Genomic DNA, 22,655 nt, shown 5'->3' with positions numbered 1-22,655 from the left:
ATACCGCCGAACAAAAAGTGCAATAACGCGCGATCAAAAAAACGCATTATAAATATCCATAGTACCGCTGAAAACGTCATCTTGTCCCGCAAAAAATGAACCGCCATACAGCATCATCAGCGAAAAAATAAAAAAGTTATAGCTCACAGAATAAAGCGATGCAAAAATTATTATATAATATATTATATAAAATAGTTTTCATTGCATAAAACCGACAAAACATAAAAAAAGACCTAAATGAGGTATCGCTGTAACCATACTGACCAGAAGAATAAAGCCGATTTATCAATTGTATCGCACGCGGAACAGTGTAAACGCACCCCCCCAAAAGAAATTCATGAAACGCTGGTTTTTGTTCATTTTGCGTCCCAAAAATCGGAATAAAAAGCGATCAAAAAATGTCACGTGCCCGAAAATGGTACCAATAAAAACGTCAACTCGTCCCGCAATGAATAAGACCTCACAAGACTCGGTGGGTCAAAATACGGAAAAATTATAGCTCTCAATATGTGGTGATGCAAAAACTATTTTTACAATAAAAAGCGTCTTTTAGCGTGCGACAGCTGCCAAACATAAAAACCGCCATAAATAGTAAATCAAACCCCTCGTTATCACCCCCTTAGTTAGGGAAAAATAATACAATTAAAAGAAAATATATTTATTTCCTTTTTCCCATTAGGGTTGGGGCTAGGGTTAGGGCCAGGGCTAGGGTTAGGGCTAGGGTTAGGGCTGAGATTAGGGTTAGGGGTGTGTTGGCGTTAGGATTGGAGTTAGAATTGGGGGGGTTTCCACTGTTTGGGCACATCAGGTGCTCTCCAAATGCAACATGGCGTCTGATCTCAATTCCAGCCAATTCTGAGTTGAAAAAGTCAAGTGGTGGTCCTTCCCTTCCAAGCTCTGCCATGCGCCCAAACAGTGCTTTACCCCCACATATGGGGTATCAGCCTACTCAGGACAAATTGCAAAACAACTTTTGGGGTCCAATTTCTCCTGTAATCCTTAGGAAAATAAAAATTTGGGTGCAAAAATATCATTTTTGTGGAAAAAAATGATCTTTTTATTTTCACGCCCGGGCGTTATAAACTTCTGTGAAGCACTTGGGGGTTCAAAGTGCTCACCACACATCTAGATAAGTTCCATAGTGGGTCTAGTTTCCAAAATGGGGTCACTTGTGGGGGGTTTCCACTGTTTAGGTACATCAGGGGCTCTCCAAAAGCAACATGACACCCGCAGACCATTCCATCAAAGTCTGCATTCCAAAACGTCACTACTTCCCTTCCGAGACCCGACGTGTGCCCATACAGTAGTTTCCTTCCACATATGGGGTATCAACGTACTCAGGACAAATTGGACAACAACTTTTGGGGTCCAATTTCTCCTGGTACCCTTGGGAAAATAAAAAAATTGGTGACTAAAAGATCATGCTTGTGGAAAAAAATGCGATTTTTTTATTTTCACGCCCGGGCGTTATAAACTTCTGTGAAGCACTGGAGGGGTCAAAGTGCTCAGTACACATCTAGATAAGTTCCTTGGGGGGTCTAGTTTCCAAAATGGTGTCATTTGTGGGGGGCTTCCACTGTTTTGGTACATCAGGGGCTCTCCAAACGCGACATGGTGTCCGATCTCAATTCCAGCCAAAAACGTCAAATGGCGCCGCTTCCCTTCCGAGCTCTGCCATGCGCCCAAATAGTGGTTTACCCCCACATATATGGGGTATCAGCATACTCAGGACAAATTGCACAATAACTTTTAGGGTCCTGTTACCCTTGGAAAAATAAGAATTGAGGGTGAAAAGATCATTTTTGTGGAAAAAATATGATTTTTTAATTGTACGTCTGTATGTTATAAACTTCTGTGACGCCCTTGGGGGTTCAAAGTTCTCACCACACATCTAGATAAGTTCCTTGGGGGGTCTAGTTTCCAAAATGGTGTCATTTGTGGGGGAGTTCCACTGTTTTGGTACATCAGGGGTTTTCCAATCGCGACATGGTGTCCGATCTCAATTCCAGCCAAAAACGTCATATGGCGCTGCTTCCCTTCCGAGCTCTGCCATGCGCCCAAATAGTGGTTTACCCCCACATATGGGGTATCAGCGTACTCAGGACAAATTGCACAATAACTTTTAGGGTCCTGCTAACCTTGGGAAAATAAAAATTGGGGGTGAAAAGATAATTTTTGTGGAAAAATTATGATTTTTTAATTGTACGGCTGTACGTTATAAACTTCTGTGAAGCCCTTGTGGGTTCAAAGTTCTCAACGCATATCTAGATAAGTTCCTTGGGGGGTCTAGTTTCCAAAATGGGGTCAGTTGTGGGGGGTTTCCACTGTTTAGGTACATCAGGGGCTCTCCAAACGTGACATGGCGTCCGATCTGAATTCCAGCCAATTTTGCATTGAAAAAGTCAAACGGCGCTCCTTCCCTTCTGAGCTCAGCCATGCGCCGAAACAGTGGTTCCCCCCCACATATCAGGTATCAGCATACTCAGGACAAATTGCACAATAAATTTTGCAGTCCAATTTCTCCTGTTACCCTTGGTAAAATAATTTTTTTGTGAAAAAAGTTAAATGTTCATTTTTTTTTTTTAAATATTCAAAAAATTCCTGACGCACCTAAAGGGTTAATAAACTTTTTGAATGTGGTTTTGAGCACCTTAAGGGGTGCAGTTTTTAGAATGGTGTCACTTTGGGGTATTTTCTATCATATAGACCCTAAAAGTGGCTTCAAATGTGATGTGGTCCGTAAAAATAAAATGGTGTTGCAAAAATGAGAAATCACTGGTCAATTTTTAACCCTTATACCTTCCTAACAAAAAAAAATGTTGGTTCCAAAATTGTGCTGATGTAAAGTAAACATGCGGGAAATGTTACTTATCAAGTTTTTTGTGTGCTGTATCTCTGTGATTTAAGGGCATAAAAATTCAAAGTTGGAAAACTGCGAAATTTTCAAAATTTTTGCCAAATTTCCATTTTTTTCACAAATAAACGCAAGTTATTTGAATGAAATTTTACCACTAACATGAAGTACAATATGTCACGAGAAAAGATTGTCAGAATCACCGGGATCCATGGAAGCGTTTCAGAGTTATTACCTCATAAAGCGACTGTGGTCAGAATTGTAAAAAATGGCCGGTCATTAACGTGCAAACCACCCTTGGGGGTTAAGGGGTTAAACCATAAAAAACTGCTAGAACCTGAATGACTCACAGATGACATGTGTGTGCTGTTTTTCTTTCACAGACCCCTTAATTTAAATGGGAGATTTTGATCCACAAATTGGATCAAATAAGTCATGTTTTTTATTTTTGCAGGCACTTTGTTCCTTCAAAAGAAAAACGACATGTGAACATGCCCGTTGACTATGATGTGTACAGTATGTCTCCTATTCATGGAAAACACGGATAGAACATGCACATGAACGTTTTAATGAGGTATATTCTGAACATTTTCTGTAGACACTTATTGAACTGATTACTGTAGAAACTGATGCAGCGTTGTAGTCTCCAGGGTCAAACCAGAGAACTTTTAAAAGAAAATAGCAAAAAATGAATACAATTTCAAAATCCTATAAAGAATAAAATAAAACCCACAACAGTACTTTTGATGATTGTATTACAGACACAATGTTGTGATGAATTCATCATGACAATAATTAACATTAACAATAGATGAAATAATCAGGTAATTCTTCAACTTATCATCATGTTATGAATGATTTCACATTTCATGGGAGTTTAAACAGTCAAATCAAAGCGTAATACATTTATTTATGTGCACTGTTTGTCACCCTTATGCCATACTTTCACCAAATATGTATATGCACTTAGTATATAAATCAATATAAAGTAAAAAAAAATAATAGAGAAAGAAAAACCTGGTAAATTATCGTATTTCTTGGATTATAAGACGCTCCGGATTATAAGATGCACCCCAAATTTTGAAGAGAAAAATAGGAAAAAACTTTTTTTAATAAAATGGTGGTGCTTCTTATAATCCATGCATCTTATTGCTTACCGGGGGTTGTGGCAGCGGTTAAGCGGGGTCCCAGGGTCGCTGCTGGAGGAGGCAAGATGAGGGGGTGTTCCGATGTGTGGCGCACCGCTGCGGGTGTTTGGTGTTGCTGCTGTGCTCCGTCCCAGATGCTGCCACTGCGCTCCGTCCATGGGGCTGCCGCTGCGCTCTGTCCCTGGTGCTGCCAGGTGCTGCCGCTGCGCTCTGTTCGGTGCTGCAGTGGGGCTCTTCCAACATTTTGTGAAAGGCCAGAGCCCCCCGCAGTTCGTCCATGCTTTCCTGTGCGGTGGACTCAGGGAAAATGGCCACCGGTAGGCAGCGCATGCTTAGATGGAGATCCTGGCAACAAGATCTCAGGAGATAAGATCTCAGCGCTGAGGGATAGAGCGTGGCGGCAGCACCGGTGACACAGCGCGGCGGCAGCACCTGGCAGCACCAGGGACAGAGCGCGGCGGCAGCACCGGACACCCGCAGCGGCAGCACTGATAAGGTATATACGCATTATAAGACGCACCCCCATTTTCCCCTCAAATTTGGGAGGAAAAAAGTGCGTCTTTTAATCCGAAAAATACGGGTAACAATATAGTAATGGTAATTATATATTAGACACAAGAACAGCTGCATGTAATGTTTGTCAGGTTCTTCCAGTCATGACACTGGGGGGTCAGAGGCACCAAGGATGCCGGCTGCCATGGAATACTAGACCAGGGCAGCGGGAATTGAATTGCTTATCTCTAATAGACTTATATAACATAGACACCTTGTGACAGAGTGCAAGAAAATGAGAATTATTTTAATAGCTAGTCATCTCATGTCATAATGTACTTCTTGGGATATGTTTAGGCAAGCGTAAAGGTAAGAAAGGATTTATCTGTACATTTTTATGCCGTACCACTGTCGTAAATAGACTGGCTACAAGTTAGTGGTCCTGACAAAATGATGTATATAAGGGGACCCCAACTGTTCCCCAATGATTGCCTTCAAAGAAAGAATGGACATTAAATATAAAGACACTTTGTCCTCCTTGAGGATATACACATTGAGAGAGATTCTTGGCAGCAGCTTGCCTTTCTCTACCTATAAATTACTAATGAAAATTTGGCTGATCCAGGAATGGTTTCTGGATTCTTAGGGTAGGTGCACACGGTCAGTAAACACTGAGGGATGGACGCTGCATACTTCTGCGTACTTCCAACCCTCAGCGTCTAGATGTTACAGCATAGTGGATGGGATTTCAGGAAATCCCATATCCACTATGCGTGCACCGATACCCGCGTATCACCTGCAGGGACGGATATGTGGTGCATCTTTCGAAACCACAGCATGTCAATTCACCTTGTGGAGACTCACCTGTACAAAGTATTGGCCACAGTGAATCCACACGCTTCAATAAATACATGCGGAATCACCTGCGTCCAAATGCCGGCAGCGTTTGTACGCAGCGGACATGTGTTGCATCCAAAGTGCTGCCGATTACTGACCGTGGGAACATAGCCTTTAGGTCATAAGAAACAGGCTGATGATCAAAAGAACAGATCCCCTTCCTATATCACTGATCAATGCTTATTAGTGCTGTTTATATACCTGTGTTAATGGTCCAACTGATGGTGGGAAGTTATGGCGGCAACTCAGTAAGTTCCCCATCCACATGGACTGGCACGTGTAATGAAACAGGGTAGTCCAAGGGTACTTCATCACCCATATTGAATTATTAATATACTGTAACTATATTCGGGAGACTATAATATTTATTTTATTCTTGTCTGAGCGTTCACATTTTACCCAAAAGTTCGTAAATATTCCAGCAGGAATATTAGTCTTCTTGGGCTTCAGGGTGCATGAATGTGCAAGCAATTCTTTACATTGTAACATTTCAGTAATATGTTATACTAGCTGAAGAGCCCGGCGCTGCCCGGGCATAGTAACTAACTGTGGTTAGTTATAGCAAATTATAATTATCCTCCATCCCATAGTCCCGTGCCCATATACCCATCATACATATCCACGATCCCATAGGCCCGTGCCCATATACCCATCATACATATCCACGATCCCTTAGTCCCATGCCCATATACCCATCACCCATCCTCCATCCCATAGTCCCATGCCCATATACCCATCATACATATTTGCCATCCCATAGTCGAGTGCCCATATACCCATCATACATATCCTCCATCCCATAGTCCAGTGCCCATATACTCATCACACATCCTCCATCCCATAGTCCCGTGCCCATATACCCATCATACATATCCACGATCCCATAGGCCCGTGCCCATATACCCATCATACATATCCTCCATCCCATAGTCGAGTGCCCATATACTCATCACACATCCTCCATCCCTTAGTCCCATGCCCATATACCAATCACACATCCTCCATCCCATAGTCCCATGCCCATATACCCATCATACATATTCGCCATCCCATAGTCCCATGCCCATATACCCATCATACATATTCGCCATCCCATAGTCGAGTGCCCATATACCCATCATACATATTCGCCATCCCATAGTCGAGTGCCCATATACCCGTCATACATATCCTCCATCCCATAGTCCAGTGCCCATATACTCATCACACATCCTCCATCCCATAGTCCCGTGCCCATATACCCATCATACATCCTCCATCCCATAGTCCCGTGCCCATATACCCATTATGACATCATCACCATGGCAACCGTTATGACATAACCATCACCATTGCAACCTATGATGAATCAGCGTCGCCATGGCAACAATTGTGACATCATAATGAAGGGCGGGTCTTGATGCACACACTTTTTCCCCATTATGTAGATAGGGGCAAAATTGTTTGGTGAATTGGAACACGCGGGGTTAAAATTTCACCTCACAACATAGCCTAGGACACTCTCGGGGTCCAGATGTGTGACTGTGCCAAATTTTGTGGCTGTAGCTGCGACGGTGCGGATGCCAATCCCGGACATACATACATACACACACTTGAGCTTTATATATTAGACTAGCTGAAGAGCCTGGTGCTGCCTGGGCATAGTAACTAACTGTGGTTAGTTATAGCAAATTATAATTATCCTCCACCCCATAGTCCCGTGCCTATATACCCATCATACATATCCACGATCCCATAGGCCCGTGCCCATATACCCATCATACATATCCTCCATCCCATAGTTGAGTGCCCATATACCCATCACACATCCTCCATCCCATAGTCCCATGTCCATATACCCATCATACATATTCTCCATCCCATAGTCCCCTGCCCATATACCCATCATACATATTTGCCATCTCATAGTCGAGTGCCCATATACCCATCACACATCCTTCATCTCATAGTACCATACCCATATACCCATCATACATATCCTCCATCCCATAGTCCCGTGCCCATATACCCATCATAAATATCCGCCATCCCATAGTCCCATGCCCATATACCCGTCATACATATGCTCCATCCCATAGTCCAGTGCCCATATACCCATCACACATCCTCCATCCCATAGTCCCGTGCCCATATACCAGTCATACATATCCTCCATCCCATAGTCCAGTGCCCATATACCAATCACACATCCTCCATCCCATAGTCAACCATTATGACATCATAATGAGCGGCGGGGCTTGCAACCTATGATGACATCAGCGTCACCATGGCAACCATTAAGACATCATAATGAGGGGCGGGGCTTGATACACACACTTTTTCCCCATTATGTAGATAGGGGCAAAATTGTTTGGTGAATTGGAACACGCGGGGTTAAAATTTCACCTCACAACATAGCCTAGGACACTCTTGGGGTCCAGACGTGTGACTGTGCCAAATTTTGTGGCTGTAGCTGCGACGGTGCGGATGCCATTCCTGTACATACTGTACACACACACATACATACATACACTTGAGCTTTATATATTAGATAACATGGAGGATGACAACAATGACTTGTAAAACAACAGTTATTGAGAAATGTAAAAAGTTTAAAAAAGTGGAAGACCATACATTTTTTTTAAAGCATGAAGGATGAACTGAACACTGGTAATTTCTTACATTCCATGGATGTTAAAGAGTATTTATCACCTAAAGGACCACTTTAGCATTTTTTTACTGCCCCACCCCCGTTACCAATCAGTAATGAGTGTTTAATGAGTGCATTAAAATACTTATACTGCTGTCTTCTTCTGTTTCCAGCATTGTACTGATCCTCGCCTGCATCATATGACCACAACTGTGACCAGCGGGCTCACACAGCATTTTTTGTGTAGAACAGAGGCCACTTTCACAATATAAGTCTATGAACGTCTCTTAGAATTTCTTAAATAGTGGTATTAATGAACATGTGAGATGGCAAGAAACAACTGAAGTCACGTCAGGAGAGTACCAGAGCAGCGCTGAAAATGGTAGAACATAGCAACTGGCAGGGATTTTAATGCACTCATACTATTGGTTGATAACAAAAGGGGGCAATAAAAAATAAAACACCAGAGTGGTCCTTTAAGAATAGAGCGTGATTACCTTAAATATCACTTGGTCCTTTAAGAATAGAGTGTGATTACCTTAAATATCACTTTTCCAAGAAGTCCGTGTTACTGTTCGGGTCCGTCACCCCGAACATGAGGTGGTTCCCATGCTGTCATCTGCATGACTGCATGAGAAACACCATCGGCTCTGATCGGTGGTAAGATCACTACTGACAGTCAGAGAGCTGTGGTTCCCATGCTGTCAGATGACAGCGTGAGCTAGCAGCTGTGACCAGTGGTTTAAAGGTTACCTCCAGTCACTGGCATCAGATGATGAGAGAGTACTACTCCCATCAGCCTACGCCTGCTGTCGTTGATGGGAGTATTCATCAGCCAGCCCCTGTGCTATAAATAAATAAAATTAAGTGGGGTCTCTTCTATATCTTTTATAACCAGTGCGGCAAAATCCACATGTACTGGCTGGTGAATACTCCCATCAGCGGCGCTTGCTCTTGTTGTTTTCAGCAACAGCAGGCATAGGCTGATGGGAGTAGTACGCTTTCATCAGGTGATGCTTGTGACCGGAGGAAACCTTTTTATCTCCGGCCACATTGCTGGCTCACACTGTCATCTGACAGCATGGGAATCGAAACTCTCTGACCTGCGGTAACGAACTTATCGTTGATCAGAGTCTGTGTTTATCGTGCTGTCACACAGATGACAGAGTGGAAAACACCAGATATTCAGGCCCCCCCATTCATCTCAATGGGGTCTGTGTTTGGGTTTAGGTACCGTTCTGGCACCCGAACCAAACTTTTTTTTAGCTGTTCGGCTGAACCTGCTGGACCGGAACATCCACGGGTTTGTCCATTACTAGCGCTGAATTAGGTGATAGTTTTAGTTGACAAAACCGGTGAAAGGTTTCCTGTAAGTAAAGTTTTGAATTGTTGAGTCTATGGGCTTCTATACAGATACTTTAACATAAACAAAGTGGTACCTGAAAGGTGTACGGAAAATGACCCATTTTTTCAAAAACCGCACCACTTTTAGTTTTGGACTGTAACAGGTGCAACAGCTCAATTCTAAGACGACCTCACTAACTTTTTCATGCAGTAAATGTGTGTGTACATGCATGTTATGTAGGGTGAGTATATTAATATAATCACCTACCATGGTTTTCTCCGGTGTCCAGCACCATTCTTCTCTGCTTCTGAGTGATGTCACTGCAACTTCAACTAGCCAGCTCAATCTATGCTCTATAGAGTTACAATGAAATCCTATGGGGCCTTGTTCTTACACTCCATAGGCTCTCACTGTTCAAGTCACTTTCAGGGCACACAGTACACAGCGTGACTCTGCCAGTCTGCAGAGCGATGACATCAGAAGAGAAAGACGGCACTGGACACTGGAAAGAGTGGTGGTATGTAAGAGGAACGACCGGACCGTGGGTACCTGCATGCCGGGTCCGGAACTGAAGAGGCTGCGTCCCCTGTTCCCGGGAAGCTTGAGTGAGGAGGACCTTCCCCTGTTGCCTGGGGGAAGCCCTAGCAAGGCAGAGCATCCTGCTGTGAGAGGGGGCGGAGAAAGAGAAGGAAAAAGCGCACGCAGGGCAGAGCAGTTTGGCACGAACGGAGAACAGCGCACAGTCAGGTGAGCGGTGCACTCCGCTCCCCATCCCTACACAGAGTACCGAGCTGCGACAGGCTGTGCTGCAGCAGACCAGAAGGACAGGGACTGCTGCGTTGAGGGAAGCAGTATGCCCATCAGCGATCAAGAGAGATGGACCGCTACAGAGCCGAGCCAAACCGTTTACACAAAGCAGAGCTGTGCACACCGAGCAGAGCCGAGCCAGCTGTGTAGCAGCCAGAGAGAAGAGGGCTCTGTCCTGGGAGCATCAGCATCGTGTAGGTCATCGTCCGCTATCTTCCACCAATAGCGGGGACCAGAGAGAGAGAGACGTACAATGTATGCCTGGTGACCGATGTAAAGCCAGGTGCCAGTCGCTTCAGTATCGTGAGTACCGCGCGCATGCCGCCTGAAAGAGACCGGGTGCGTGACCGTTATCTACACCCTGACGTTGCCAGCTAATAATTGCCCTGAGACTTGTGACCTGACTTTATCAGTGATTATAGTTGCAGAGCCACGTTGGGCTCGTACAGGACAGTGGCCCGTACCCTTGTCAGCCACTGCAGTATATGGACTAGGGGCAGTGGAAGATACCGGAGACCGACCACTGTTGCCAGAAGACGGGGTATCGTTGTTTACCATCCCCATGGTGAAGGACACTGCGCCAGCCTTTGTTGGCGCTATTCACTTCATGGACTGAAGAACTAGTGACTTTCATTGGAACCGCCGTGATCTGTATCTTTGTTCTTCAACTCGCCATATCCTTTTGCCATTTATACTGTTAACAAGATGGAGACCCAATGCTATCGCATCGGGAGGGCGGTAATGTCACGATGGGGGCAGGCTTTGCAGCGTTGAAAATCTGTCCCCCCATGTGCTCACCCACCTATCCATTCTCTCTTTTCCCATGTGCTGACTTCTCCCATCTGTGCTATCTTCCTTAACCGGTCTACGCCATGTGCTATCACCCTTGTCTGCTGTCTCACTCCTTCCTGTGCTGTGTTCTCCCCTCATGTGCTGTCCTGTTTGAGCTGTCTCCCCCTGTGCTCTGTCTCTCACCCCCGTGCGCTTTCTCTCTTCCCCATCTGCTGTCTTCTTCTCTCATGTCATCTCTTCTTTGACCTGTGTACCCCATGTGCTCTCCCCCTTGTCTGCTCTCTCTCTCCACCACTGTGCTGTCTTCTTCCATCATCTGCTCTCTCGTTTGAGCGGTCTCCCCCGTGTGTCCTCTTCCCTATGTGCACTCACTCCTCCCCCTGTGTTAAAATGAAAGCAAAGTAGGTAAAGGTAACATTTTATTAACATGGAAAACTTTATGACAAAGGTGTGTGTGTGGTGCGTACGGCGTATACAGTGTGTGTGGTGCCTATGGCGTATACAGTGTGTGTGTGTAGTGCGTACAGCGTATACAGTGTGGGAATGTGTGGTGCGACGGTGTTCCGCTGGTGGTACTGCGCAAGAGGCTGATAGCACTAGCATTTTCCATATTGAGACACCCATCACTTGGGTGTCCCAATATGGCAGTCGGTGAATTCTGGGATCCGGACATATCTGGACAGAACAGGATGCGAAGACGTTACCCTGTAAGTATATATTAGATCCCTTGCTTAACCCTTTACCTCCCTGTTTGGAGTATTGAGTATCCCCTGTAAATAAACCTGTTAACCCTTGCTCTGTCTCCTGTCCGTAAATGCATCCCGCGTTCCTGCTGTATCTTACAAGTATATTAGTATACTCACAGTACATTACATGAATGTATACACGCATTTACTGCATAAAAAGGTTAGTGGGAGGGCTTCTTTAAATAAAGTATTTACGAATTGGCTTCAATACTTGTTGCAGCCTGTGGATATGAGAGGTAGTGTCCTGTTAGTCAGAAAAAAAAAAGTTGTCCCATTTGTTACTCTTGTTAACCACTTTAATAAGAAAACCGACAGCAAAAGCACATTGTACACTTCTGACAATCTACTGCACACGTGACAGGGTCCCAATACCTTCCTAACAAACACTATTTATCTGTAATATTATGTAATACTGTTGGATCCAGTCATCCAAAGCAACATGTCAGAAATTTCAATATGTTCCTTTCTATAAACTCTCTTGTGAATTAAAAAATCTCTGACAGCAAAAGACGTTCAGCTGTAATGTGCCATACAATCTGTAGCACGTGGAGATGGATCTCAGCAACACAAGCCTGTAAATGACTTTATTCCTCCGGGGGCTGTGAAGATCAGCATTTGTCCTGTCTTGGTGATGCTGCTGAGAGTTCTTCTTCAAAGTACAGAATCTGGTCCACCAGAAAACACTCACTTGCCCTGGAAACGAGAGTCTCTAGATGCTTCTTCACTTCTTTTTCACTGGTGTTATCTCGACGTGCCTTTTGGAAGTAATTGTAAACTTTTTCAAAGCATTTTTCTCCCATGCTTTGTATAGCAGACCTACAAGACAAATCAAAGTAGAACATATTATGATGATGTGTATTAAACATTTTTACATGTTTTACCCCGTGAAAAATACCCAGTTGATATGTGAAAACCATTAGCAAGCGGAAAAATGGATATTATCATGGCTAGATTTTATAGGTTTGCTTCTTTTAGTCTAATATTTTATCGTGTACAAAAGAGACCTACCCATATTATTATGTCGGTCCTATTAACCCATTAGTACACACAACGCATTAGTAAACCACAGTGCCAGTCAAACTAAAGTTTGAATGCAGTTTATCTTAATCTCATCTACCCTTCCATATCATGCTCCAGGTGATATAAGACTAACTTTTTTGAAGTCCATAAACCTGTCCAGTTTTACAATGAGTACATGACATACATAATATATCACTGCACTGTGCATTAATGACGATGCAGATGACTGGAGCGCACTAAGTCTAGTGATTGGTTGCAGTGGTGATGTGCTGTGATCTTGATGTCATGTCTACCACGACCAGGGGCTGAAAAACAACACTAAAGCATTGGTCTGAATAATGCTAATTTTATCTTTATTAACTGAACAAGTCTGGGAATTAAAAAAGTTGTACTTGGAAAACCCCTTTTAGCATTTTTGGCTTTTAAACTTATTACCTATTCATGGAGTAGATGATAAATATCTGACGTCTGGTGGCCTGGCGGAATTAAGTTCCTAAGGCATCTTTCCAGAGTTTAGAGACCTACAGTGTTTCCATAAAGTCATTGTTCGCTTTTGACCAGTCACAGGGAAGCAACAAAAACAATAGAAATGTGAAATCTGCTCCAAATAAAAGAAAAACTCTCCCAGTTTCATACCTATTCAGTGCAGTTCGATGTGGGCTCCATTTGTTGCCCTACACACATCCAAATGATAGTGAAGTTCTTGCCACACACGGGTAAGGATGTCTGGTGTAACACAGTGAATAACGTCTGTGATTCTCTATTTGAAGTGATTAATGTCGTTGATGCATTCAATGTACACATTGAAGAATTCTTTAAGTTTCCGCCCGCCCTCCGTGACTTTTATGGACTTTGTTATTGTATACTGTACACTTTCCTGTGACTGGTCAAAAGTGCACAATGACTTTACGGACACACTGTATTTTTATTTCTCTATGGAACTCGCAATTCTCCCGTTTGAGGTATACTTTTTGGCGTTTCACATTTTTCATTATTCAGTAAAAATAACTTGTCATCATGATACTTAGTGCAAAAGAAAACTTGTATTTTTTTTTTTTAGTGGTTCATAAATGAAAAAATATGGAACAAAAAATGCGGGTTTGTATGACAATTTTCTGATATTTGTAACATCTTACTTTTCCATCAGTAGAGCTGTGCGGGGAATTGTTTTATGATTGATAAGATGACTTTTTATTGACGTCATTTTGAGGTACATAAAATGTGCTGATCACTTTTTATTGCATTTTTGTGGGAGGTGAGGGAGAACAATGTCCAGGTCTGGCACAGTGAGCCTAGGAGCCAAAACCTGATGGTTTCTCAGGATTAAGTATGTTTTATCTCTTACCCCATGTTTTGAGGAACTGACTTTGTGCATTTGTTTCCCAACTGTACACTCATATAAAGCTGTTCACCTTTAGCCCTCAATTCTTGGACTAAAGAAGGTTCATCTTTTAGCCATTTGAGAGTTTCTCATTTTTCGCATTTAGACCTTAAGAGTGTAGTGCAGCCATTAGTCTTTCAATGACTCAAAACTGTCATAAACAACATTTGTTAGCTGTTCTGTTGGATCTTTTACAGCAATATTCTTGGATCTTTCTAGCAATAATAATATTGATAGACAGGTGACAACCATTAGCTAACAGCTAGACCCCCTAATGCAATCATAAAAATGCCTATTTTTTTAAACAAATGGGGATGCACTTTCCATAGTATCGTACAAAAAGTAAGAATCTTCCTTGTATCAGTTAAATTGGCATAACAATAGGATATCTATACAATGAGATGTGAGGGAAGCTGCACCGGCCAACCCCTATGACTGAACGCCGAACGCTCCCTGGTTGAATAAAGTTAATCACCTTTTTTTACATGAAAAGTTCCCTTTAAACAGGAACCTCTCACTTCTGTAATATTACAAAGTTGTGTCAGAGAGGAAAGATCATGCCAACATACTGTATAGCACAATGAGAATGAAATAGGATATCAAAATGACAGCAGCACTGTGTCAGAGAGGAAATGGAGCCGACAGCATAGTCAGATGAGAGATCCATCTGAAAGAGAGCAACATGAATAGTTATGGTTTGTGTCCCTAGTTTGGTCCAATGGTTCAGTTTTAATACCATCTGTATATGTATTCTACATGTTATTATACAAGAGAAGACACAGTGAAATCTTCTATGAGCTACTGCTTTTTGGATGCAGAGTTGAAAAGTTTGACTAATATGATGGCGCAGGAGAAGCAGAGGACAGAAATGTTACTAACTACTATATGGGGAGAAAATATTGTAGGCAGTGCAGCGATCAAGAAGAGGAGGGACAGAAGACTGCGCATAGGCTGTTCATGAAAGAGGGATCCCCAGTCTCTACCTGCTCTGTGTACTGTAGTTTGCAACTAAAAGGAGCAAAGTTCTGCCCCCACTTCTTATGATCTATTTCTCTTACTACCTTGGGAGACACCTGGTGTTTGGTACAGCACAATCAACAGGTTTTACAATTAAATTTATTTACAATTTTACTGCTTAGTGCACTGGCATTCAAATTGAGATACAATTATACATTATTTAATGAATCAATTAAAAAATAAATTGAAATTAAAATATTACTTAAAAGGTTATTCTCAAGTTGTTAAATTTCTTTAAACAGTTAGACATCATAAATATAAGCAAGTTTGCAATTGACTTGCTTTTTCTATCTGCTCTCATTCTCCTACAATGACAGGTTTTATCTTTTCTAGTGTACAGCTGGTTTCCATGGAGCTTGGCCTGCAGTGCCTGGCAGAAAGTGTGCAGTAGTTAAATTCCATGAGAGGTTAACTCTTAATATAACAGTCCGCTCTCTCCAGACCCTTGATTTCTATACAGTAGTTAGCTGCTCACTTCCCTCCTCTCCCTCTCATCTTCTGAAGAGATGCAGTTATAAATCACCAGCCTTCAAAGCAGGTCTGCTAATCTCGGCTTTTTGCTCTAGCTGTCCAGTGCCAAGTGTGTGCTTTTTTAAATGCCATGTTATCTCAATAAATATTTACTATATAGTGATAGCAGTAATAGCCTTCATAGCAAACCTCTTTGGCTGAGTATGTTACAGCACAATTTGTGCTGAGCACTATGCTCTAGTTCTACATATCTACAGTTCTATTTTTCAACAGAGCTGTCACTCAAGGAGGAGAGCCTGCCCTGCCAAAAACACAGATGTAAGGAAAATAGAGAGAACGCATTGCCTGAAATGCTGAAGAGAAATTGAGAATACCCTTTTGAAAAAGAGCATATTTGTAGGAATGCACATGTAGCCTTTCTTAAACCATCACAACAGAAAGATATCACAATGCCATTGAATTTGTGTAGATTGGTCTTGAATTGCACATTTCTGCATCAGGATATCCTTCTGATATATTTTATTTTAAGACAGGCTGCATCTGCAAGTGAAATGAATATATCTCAGTCTTGGATCTGTGCCATGGAGCTAGACAAAGAAGTAAAGTTTTGGAATTATAGAGATGGTGAGGCTTGGATTATGTTTTAAGTAATGGAGACATATTATAATGAAGGCAGCAGGATGACAACAAGCAACCAATGTATGCACAAGCAAAACATATCACAGAGCGCCTATAAATTGTTCAAGCTAGTACTTATATAAGAAGCAGTTTCATTGACATTTGGCAGAGCTCAGCGGGTGAAACCCTTAAGAATTCTTGTTCTGCCCTAAGCATACCTTAGGCAAATTATGTTCTCTTTCAGTAAGTAACTACGGTCACTAAACAAGCCAAGAACAGTTGGCAGCTAAGATGGATTTGATGTACTAGAGAGTTAAAAGGTAAATGCAGAACACTAACCCTATAAAAAAAAGAATTATGCATCTAATGTCCAGAATCATCAAGATACTTCATTCCCCAAGGACACACAGAAACAGATTGTACGTAGATAATGAGCATATGCTGTGGACTTCAAAGACATGAAATTAGACAGCAGAGGATGCAAGGACAACTAATCATTTCTGTCTGTAAAGAAAATCATCATGGTTTAACAAATACTTCCACATATCCAACATGCAGGATAAATGATTAATTAGTTAAATATAAAGCAGTATCTTCTATTTAAAGGCGTTCTCCACTACTTAAGCAACCATTTCAGAATCCATATACTTCCCCCCCAATCAGCGTTGGCTTAACTCTCCCCTTCTTTGGACAAATCAAGACATCCGGAGAGATTCAGAAGGCATTGCCAGAGTAGCGGACAACCCCTTTAAGCCAATGAATAGATACAATAAAACATTGTATAGGCACACTGCAATAAATAAAAGCAAATATATCACTGTTTATTATTACTATTATTATAGGTTCTAGTAAGATTTTTGCATTTATTTATTAGAGTGATTTTATTGCATGTGTTTATTTGATACTAGCAACAGCATAAATGTGCAACAAAAAAATATTACTTTAATACTACAGGTGTGCTGACCCTTGTTTCTTTTTTAACATTCTCTTTAAATCTCTTTCGCAAAGAATGGACATTTTGGTCATCTCAAATAGATAATTACATAGAGCAAACGTGGGCAAAGTGCAGCCTGCAGGTCATATGTGGTCAATTGGCTGTTCTAGTGCAACCAAAGGCCTATATGCAGAGGCATCCTGCACCACGCGAACGCCCTCCGCTCGGCGTCTCAGTTTTACTGCTGTCCATATCCTTGGGATACAATACAGATACCAGTGAAATCAATGATAGAACAGGGAGTTGACGGCTTCCTCTTCCATCAATGGACTTATGCATCTGAGAGCGCAGAACGAGCGATTGCTTCACCACATCGCAACCATGCCTCAGTACACAGCACAGACTCAAACTGTGAGTGAACGGGTTGAGGTAAGTATTTTTTTGTTTTCTACATCTTACTGCTCATGGGGAATATATACACTAAATGTCCCTTGCGATGTTGCTAAACAATTAAGAATAGCACTTCCAACATAAAGTATATCATTGAAAAACCAGGGAAGGTGACTAAATCCCAAGAAAAAAGAAGTGAATGTAAAGATCGAAGAACTGCCGTATTTTTCAAATTATAACACACACTTCTTTTCTTATAGTCCGGATGTACCGGCTCTGGCTATGGATAGGGAGGTGGGGCAGCGGCAGAGCAGTGGTTCATAGAGGCAGGAGCCGGCTGCTGCGGCTATCTCTTATGCCTGCTGCTAAAGAGAAGTGAACATCCACTGCTCTACATGCCCATGGGCATGGAGAGCAGTGAATATTCATTTCTCTTTAATAGAGGACACGCTGTTAGCCACAGCCGCCGGCTTCCTGCAGCTGCCGGGCTTTCATGTATGCCTGCTACTTAAGGGGATGAAAATTCACCGCTCTCCACTCCCATAGGGGTGTGGAGCAGTGAATATTCATTGATCTTTAATAGCGGTCACAGTGTTAGCAGCAGCCACCAGCTCCTACAGCTGTTGGAGAATATAGCAAAAAAATAGGTAGTTTAAAACTTAGCTTTTACTCACGAGTTTTTTAAAAAGATGGTTTTCAGCACTATAATCTAAAGTGAACGATACACTAGTGCACAAAATACAAAAATACACAATACAATAAAAAACACTGGTTTACATCCCTGTCGAGGATATTTTGTAAACTTATTGACTCCCTGTTTGGGAAGACAGTCTATTTCAATGACTTTTTAAATGGACAAAATTAGCCCCACCAAAATTCAAAACATCTCATAGGGAGCTCGAATAAACATGTCCATATAAGCAATTCAAAAGGATAAAAGGAACAGTCTCACCCAATGTTGGCAGTCCTCTATCCAATTCATGGAGCCGGGGTCCATATACTGTCCCTATCAGTCCCTAACATGGACTGATCCTGACACCCCAAAGACTCCTGCCCTTACAAGGACAGTCAACAGCTAGCCCTGCCCCTAGCCAGCCCTGGACCGACCCTGTGTGCCTCCCGACGCGTTTCCTCAATAACTTGATTCATCAGGGGATTGGCATCTATCTTTTCCTTCTGTCAGGAGTAACGGGCAGCATATCCTACCAGGGATAGCATAGAGGTAATGGCAATGGCAACCTCAGTATCCCAAACCACCTCTTATAAACTTGCAATAAATGCAATAAAAGTGGAAAAAAAAAGTTATTTAAAAAATAAAAAACCCACAGAAGTTCAAATCACCACCCTTTTGCTCCATTAAAATTAAAACAATGAAAAAAAACACACATATTTGAATCTCTGAGTTCGTAAAAGTCTGATCCTTCAAAATATAAAATAAATTAATACCGTTTGTAAATGGCGTAACGAGAAAAAAATCAAAATGCCAAAATTACGTTTTTTGGGGGCTGCCACAACATTGCAATAAGAGGCTATCAAACATTATATTTACCTCAAAATGGTATTAGTAAAAACGTCAACCTTTACCCAGCCCCAGATCCCGAAAAATAAAAACATTCTAAGTCTCGAAGAATGGCGACAAAAGCTAAATTTTTTTTTTACAAGTCTCCAAATTTTTTTTCATCACTTAAATTAAGAAAACAAAAAAACTCTCAAATCAAGAATCTGATTTTTAGCTATGGGTTAAAATTGCAGTTTTCATTGGCACTAGTTTTGATACATCTAAAAAGTTGTAACTAGAGTTGATGAAAATGATTCACAGCATCCTGGTTTTGGCCCTACGGGACCGCAGCAGGTTCTGCTGCGTTGTACAGTACCCTTTTAGCCTATGGAAAATGAAATCCGCAGTGCACACTGTGCGGAATTATCTGCGGTTTCAAATCCGCAGAAAGAATTGACATGTCAATTCTTTCTGCGGATTCCGCTGCGGTTTCCCACCTGCTCCATCGTAGAGGTGTGAAACCGCAGGGCAAAACCGCAGACTAATCCGCAGATAAACCGCAGGTCTTTTGACCTGCGGATTTACCTGCAGATTTTGCTAAATCCACGCGGAAAAATCCGCAAATCATTCCGCAGCGTGTGCACACACCCTTAGCATCCCACTATCTGCTGTTGGCATTACGTTGCAACGCGATATTTGAAAGATGTTGCCTAATTAATAGAAGATACAATGGGAATTATGTCAATACTATGACATTCGAAGTGCTGAGGTCTCACAGCTACGAATTATCAACATGGCCACTGGACCAGGGTCCCGAGAATCTTTTTGCTCTACTCTAGTTGTAACTATTTCTTCTCTGATGGAGCAGAATACTGAAGTCATCATTCCTCCTTCTCTTACAAAGCCATTGCCTTTAAAAAAAAAAACACACCCTTTGGGATTGTTAAGGGTATCCTACCTTCCTAAAATTAATCACTTTATTATGGAATTAAACTCTTTATATTCCTGCCACATTTGTCTTCCAAGCAGATTAATGCCTTGACCACGGTAAAATGAGCTAAAATACAAGGCAGGGCAATTATTAATATGGGAAGTTGAAAGTGACTCGATTGGAAATGTAAAAATATCATGCCAGTAATTAATGTATGGATATACTTAGATGGAAATCATACAAATTATGCTGGTTCTTAATATTAGGGTTTCACAGTGCTATTTTTCTAAACGTTCTGAGCTGTTGGAAAGATTATCTGCTTTCCTTTAAAGTTACTTTCAAAGCCAGTAATTAAGCTGTGACCTCAAAGGCAAATGTTGATTTAATATGCACATGGAAATTACAATTCTGACAGCTAATCAGTGCCAAGAGACGCCCAGGCTCAACGGCAGCCAGCAGCAAAGCAGGTGGTATAAATATAAACATCTGCCATATTGGTGGTAGAAGGGACATTTAGGCCAGCAAGACCTTGTCCTGCTAAAATGCAGATGGTGTTTAAGGGTTGTAGGCAATCTGTATGTCTATTATGCTTTTTTAAAAAGGTAATAATTACCATAATAATATAATGTAATGCATATACTAATTATTTTTAAAAATACTTTTGAACAAAAAGTTTTTACCAAAATGGAATTAGCTTTCATGTATTTGTAAATTCATCAATACAGATTCATTTGCCTAGATCATGGAACCAAACTCCACCTTAGAGGATCTCCCATCTCTCACTGCTGCCAATCCACTTTTCCCATTTTATGCAAAATATAAAATCAACATTTTTCAGGACAGCAAAGTCATTTAAGACCGACAGGTTAGAAGTGTTCAACAACCTTATATATAAGATTATACAAGTTGGGTGTCTTAAATAGGTTTACTAAATCTGCAATAGAGTAGGAAATGTTCTAAAATAAATACAGGAAAGATGTGTATATCTTTGCACCGTGTTAGCCAGTAGATAGAAAAATATTTAGAATTGAGAGTCCTCAGTGGTTGAGTTAGCCATATTCCTCAGTTAGCCATTAAAAGGTATCAACCACTGAAGACTCTCAATCTATATATATAAAATTGAATGTATGTATGTGTGTATCACCAACCAATCACGGAGCATCTTTCATTTCACCAGAGCTGTTTAAAAGAAGCTGAGCTGTGATTGGTTGCTATGAGCAACAGTTTTCCTTGCAACCAATCACTAAGCATCTTTCATTTCACTGGAGCTGTTTAAAAGAAGCTGAGCTGTGATTGGTTGCTATGAGCAACAGTTTTCCCAATCCACGACACCTCAGCAGACACTGACCGGGTGGGAGAAATCTAGCATCCCTGGGAACATAAGCTCCCAGCCATTGTCTGTCCCCTAGAAAGGAGCAGAGAGCACATGACAGAAATGAATCACCCCCTCACTGCCCATATACCCATCACACATCCTCCATCCCATACGCACATCTTCCCTCTTAAAGGGATCTCCGGTATGGAAGTTAGGGCAAATCCATCCAGAGCTTTGGTTTTGACCCGAGGCCTCTCTTAAAGGGATCCCCGGTATGGAATTAGGACCGTTCCACTCAGCTCTGTGGTTGACCCCCAGGGTCTCTTAAAGGGATCATTCGTATGGAAGTAAGGGCAATTCTACTAAGCGCTCTGGTTCTGACTCCAGGGTCTCTTGAAGGGATCCCGGTACAGAAGTGAGGGCAAATCCACTCTGCACTTTGGTACTGACCCCAGACCTCTCTTAAAGGGATCTCCGGTATGGAAGATAGGGCAAATCCCTCAGCACTCTGATTCTGACCCCAGGCTTCTATTAAAGGGATCATTGGTATGGAAGTCAGGGCAAATCCATCCAGCGCTTTGGTTCTGACCACAGGCCTCTCTTAAAGGGATCCTCGGTATGGAAGTTAGGACTGTTCCACTCAGCGCTGTGCTTCTGACCCCAGGATTCTATTAAAGGGATCATTGGTATGCAAGTCAGGGCAATTCCACTCAGCGCTTTGGTTCTGACCCCAGTCTCTCTTAAGGGGATCATTGATATGGAAGTTAGGGCAATTCCTCTCAGCACTCTGGTTCTGACCCCAGGCCCCTCTTAAAGGGATCCCGGTATTGAAGTGAAGGCAAATCCACTCTGCACTTTGGTACTGACCCCAGGCCTCTCTTAAAGGGATCTCTGGTCTGATCTCTTAAATAGGTTTACTAAATCTGCAATAGAGTAGGAAATGTTCTAAAATAAATACAGGAAAGAGGTGTATATCTTTGCACCGTGTTAGCCAGTAGATAGAAAAATATTTAGAATTGAGAGTCCTCAGTGGTTGAGTTAGCCATATTCCTCAGTTAGCCATTAAAAGGTATCAACCACTGAAGACTCTCAATCTATATATATAAAATTGAATGTATGTATGTGTGTATCACCAACCAATCACGAAGCATCTTTCATTTCACCAGAGCTGTTTAAAAGAAGCTGAGCTGTGATTGGTTGCTATGAGCAACAGTTTTCCTTGCAACCAATCACTAAGCATCTTTCATTTCACTGGAGCTGTTTAAAAGAAGCAGTTAGGGTAAATCCCTCAGCGCTCTGATTCTCACCCCAGGCTTCTATTAAAGGGATCCCCGGTATGGAAGTTAGGACCGTTCCACTCAGCGCTCTGG

The 22,655-nt window shown here is 42.0% G+C and overlaps 1 protein-coding gene across 2 annotated transcripts in view; it reads right to left on the bottom strand.

Annotated features, from left to right (window-relative positions):
* Positions 1-11,082: 11,082 nt before the first annotated feature.
* The window catches only part of NEK11 (NIMA related kinase 11), a 450,471-nt gene continuing 438,898 nt past the window's right edge, over positions 11,083-22,655 (bottom strand). Inside the window, exon 15 of one of the 2 annotated variants that reach the window (XM_073569426.1) lies at positions 11,083-12,526. In XM_073569426.1, the coding sequence (XP_073425527.1) occupies positions 12,319-12,526 (208 nt within the window). In that variant the 3' untranslated portion in view covers positions 11,083-12,318. The remainder of the gene's footprint in view (positions 12,527-22,655) is intronic. The other variant, XM_073569421.1, reaches the window with a different exon arrangement.

Source organism: Dendrobates tinctorius, unplaced genomic scaffold (genome assembly GCF_039654945.1).
Source record: "Dendrobates tinctorius isolate UK_male_01 unplaced genomic scaffold, ASM3965494v1 ptg000005l, whole genome shotgun sequence".
In the NCBI taxonomy this organism is placed as follows: Eukaryota; Metazoa; Chordata; class Amphibia; order Anura; family Dendrobatidae; genus Dendrobates; species Dendrobates tinctorius.
This window is presented reverse-complemented; position numbering and strand designations above follow the sequence as displayed.